Source organism: Macrobrachium nipponense, chromosome 28 (assembly GCF_015104395.2).
Source record: "Macrobrachium nipponense isolate FS-2020 chromosome 28, ASM1510439v2, whole genome shotgun sequence".
Classification (NCBI taxonomy): domain Eukaryota; kingdom Metazoa; phylum Arthropoda; class Malacostraca; order Decapoda; family Palaemonidae; genus Macrobrachium; species Macrobrachium nipponense.
Window position 1 is genome coordinate 38,052,204 of NC_087217.1, and position 2,883 is coordinate 38,055,086.

Below are 2,883 nucleotides of genomic sequence, written 5' to 3' on the forward strand. Positions count from 1 at the left end.
GTGGACAGCATTCAGGATGGAGAAGGTCAAGGGGCGAGCAATCCTTAGTGTAATGACTGGAGTCGTCCATTCCAGAAGATATATAAACGCTTAAAACTAAGTCGACAGAGAGAGAGAGAGAGAGAGAGAGAGAGAGCAAGAGCGAGGGGGGTCAAGGTGAGGTGGTACCACATGGCAGTGTGTGTGTGTGAGTGTGTGTGAATGTATATATATGGTGCCGTTGTCTGGTGAACGTTCAGTGCCCCAGTCACCCCGGACAAACAGAGCAGATATGTGGTCTTCTGTGAGTGTCTCTAGTGCGCTGTGTCTCACAGACTTTTAATCTTCGATTTCTTCTGAGTGATCAAATCATTGTGTTCATTCCTACCTAGGAGTCTTTCCGCCTTGGCGGTGCTTGTTCATTTCACTTATCAGAAATTAAGAATATCAGCGATTAGTTTAGATCTTGGATTTCTTTTATTCGTTGCAAAGAATTACTGATTTCCGCATGCACTATTTATTATTGCAAAATGTTATTTTATGGGTTGTACACAGAAATAATGCGAAGAAAATAACCATTAACGTTATTGCCATAGCAAAATCGCTTTCCTGAAACAAGTGTTGGTGCATATTTTTCGCTTCCTCAATATTGTAATGAGAGGCTAAAGTGGAAACCTATTTAAATAGAAGAGCGGAAATAGTGACATATGACGCGTGCACAGACACTTAGAGGGATCAACCCAAAACCGTTTGTATCTCGCTGAGTGTATTTTTATGGGAGATTACCTATCCAAGTACACACACACACACACACACACACACACACACACACATATATATATATATATATATATATATATATATATATATATATATATATATATATATATACTATATCACACACATGCATACATATAATTATATGTATATACTTATGAATGTTACTGAGTACACACGCACCAGAGTACAAATATATACTTCATGTCCTATCTTTTCTTCTCATTGGCGGGGATACGGAGCGAAGACAACGTATTCCTGTATCCTCCACAGCGGGTCTTACGCTGTGATTGCGTGTTTACAAAACTATATTTTTAGAATAATTTCGACGTTGCTCTCAGAATTGCGTCGTCGACCCTCTTGGGTTTGTATGAAGTTTACAGGTTTTCAGAAGGTTGGAAAACTCAATTTCTTAATGACCAAGGTATGAACCAAAATCTGTCGGAATGATTCGGAACAAATTTTTTAATTTCCTGCCGTCCTTTCAGTTCTTTCGTAAAGTCAAAATGACGGCTGTCCTCGAACGTGGGCCCGTCCTGTTTCTGAATTTCTGTCTTGTGTAATATCTGGTCATCCACTATCTATGATAAAGGGAAAAATCACCATTTGGCACTTTTATCGTATTTTAAATAGTAGTTATAAGACATTGAATGAATCCGTGCACATTCTGCAATAATAACATCAATGGACTTTAAAGAACATAAACCAAATACTAATGTTACCCAGTACGGAAAGATAGATTATTTCTCTTACGTAAAACATCTGAAGTAAATCCTAATGTTCTCTTCATACATGGATATGCCACAGATAAGCAACTTTTCGACAGTAAAATGATTTCCAGTCCTTCATTTGGAACAATTATGATTGAGTACAGTAAGGTGAATGGGTGAGAATTCACCACTGAATGTCATGAAAATGGTTCGTCATGGTTTCAATGCAAAGATCTTAATCTTCAGTCTTTTACTTGACTTGGAACATCCTTTATTCTCTGAAGCGGTTGTTGGATGACCGGTGAAAAGGATGAAGATAATTACTACCCTCAAATTCTGTTTTTTGAAAACACTTGGAGGTACTCATGCGCATATATAACAGATGCGTTCATGTGTAACCGTAGGTGCTTGCTGTCCAAGGACATGAACTAGGAAAAGAGTGAAAGCGGTCAACAGAAAGGCCTTGAAATAGTAAGAAAAAAATTTAACTATTTTCCTTTCCTTTATTTCATATTTAATTCAGGCTTATCCCTCAACGACATTTAAATAAAGATGCAAGTGGTAGTTAGCGACGTGGTAAAACTATGATTGCGATCATTGTAATAGTAGCAATATAACATCGCCGTGGTTACGTGAATGTCGTTACTGTCTGGGAAAATGAGAAAGCACTTGTATTGATTTCAATATACTGTCAGCATGCACAAATAAATAAGTACATATGTAAATGAATAGCTATTAGAAATATAAACAGATTACTCAGCAATAAGGGTGCATCGCCTCCCACCCGCAGACAGAAGTTGTTTGCCAGGGTAAAGAATGACGTCACTGGGCATACGCTACACCAGGATGTCTCTTTGGCTGTTTTGACCTTGTAACGAATGGTGTCGAAGGCGTTCATTGTCATCAGTCTCAGCAATAAGTGCTACAATGTGCGAATCCTATATCAGCTGTCTTTCTGAAACCGCCTCTTGGTCGATGTGGGGTTTGGCGACCGTGGGAGTGAACTATAAGAAAGTGACCCCAGAGTATCGTACTCGCTTTTAACGGTTGGCGCAAGGCGTTCTCTAGAGCGGATGCTGAAGCCTTATAGGATAACCTTTACGATTTCTTTCCTGTGGTTTACAAACTGCTGACGTGTTGCTATGTATTACGCGTTCCTTCTACTCTGCACGCAAAAAAATTGTTAAGCAATTAATTCAGTTAAATAATAAAATTTCCATTCGTATCATAGAAAACGAATATAGATAATTATAAAATTCTTTATTTATTTCGGTGGCATTATTTTGCATCTGAAAACTTTTTCTAATAAAAGACACAGAAAGAGCAATAACTGGGAAGGATAGGTAAATCAGACATCTGGAATTTCAGGCTGTCAGTAGTATTCTCGTTCCATCAGAAAGTATTTCCAGTGGGCACT

At 38.3% G+C, this 2,883-nt stretch overlaps 1 protein-coding gene across 1 annotated transcript in view; it reads left to right on the forward strand.

The window, feature by feature from the left end:
* Positions 1–203: 203 nt before the first annotated feature.
* The window catches only part of LOC135201669 (uncharacterized), a 13,284-nt gene continuing 10,604 nt past the window's right edge, over positions 204–2,883 (forward strand). The window contains exon 1 of the mRNA XM_064230783.1: positions 204–283. Within this exon, the coding sequence (XP_064086853.1) occupies positions 212–283 (72 nt within the window). The 5' untranslated portion in view covers positions 204–211. The remainder of the gene's footprint in view (positions 284–2,883) is intronic.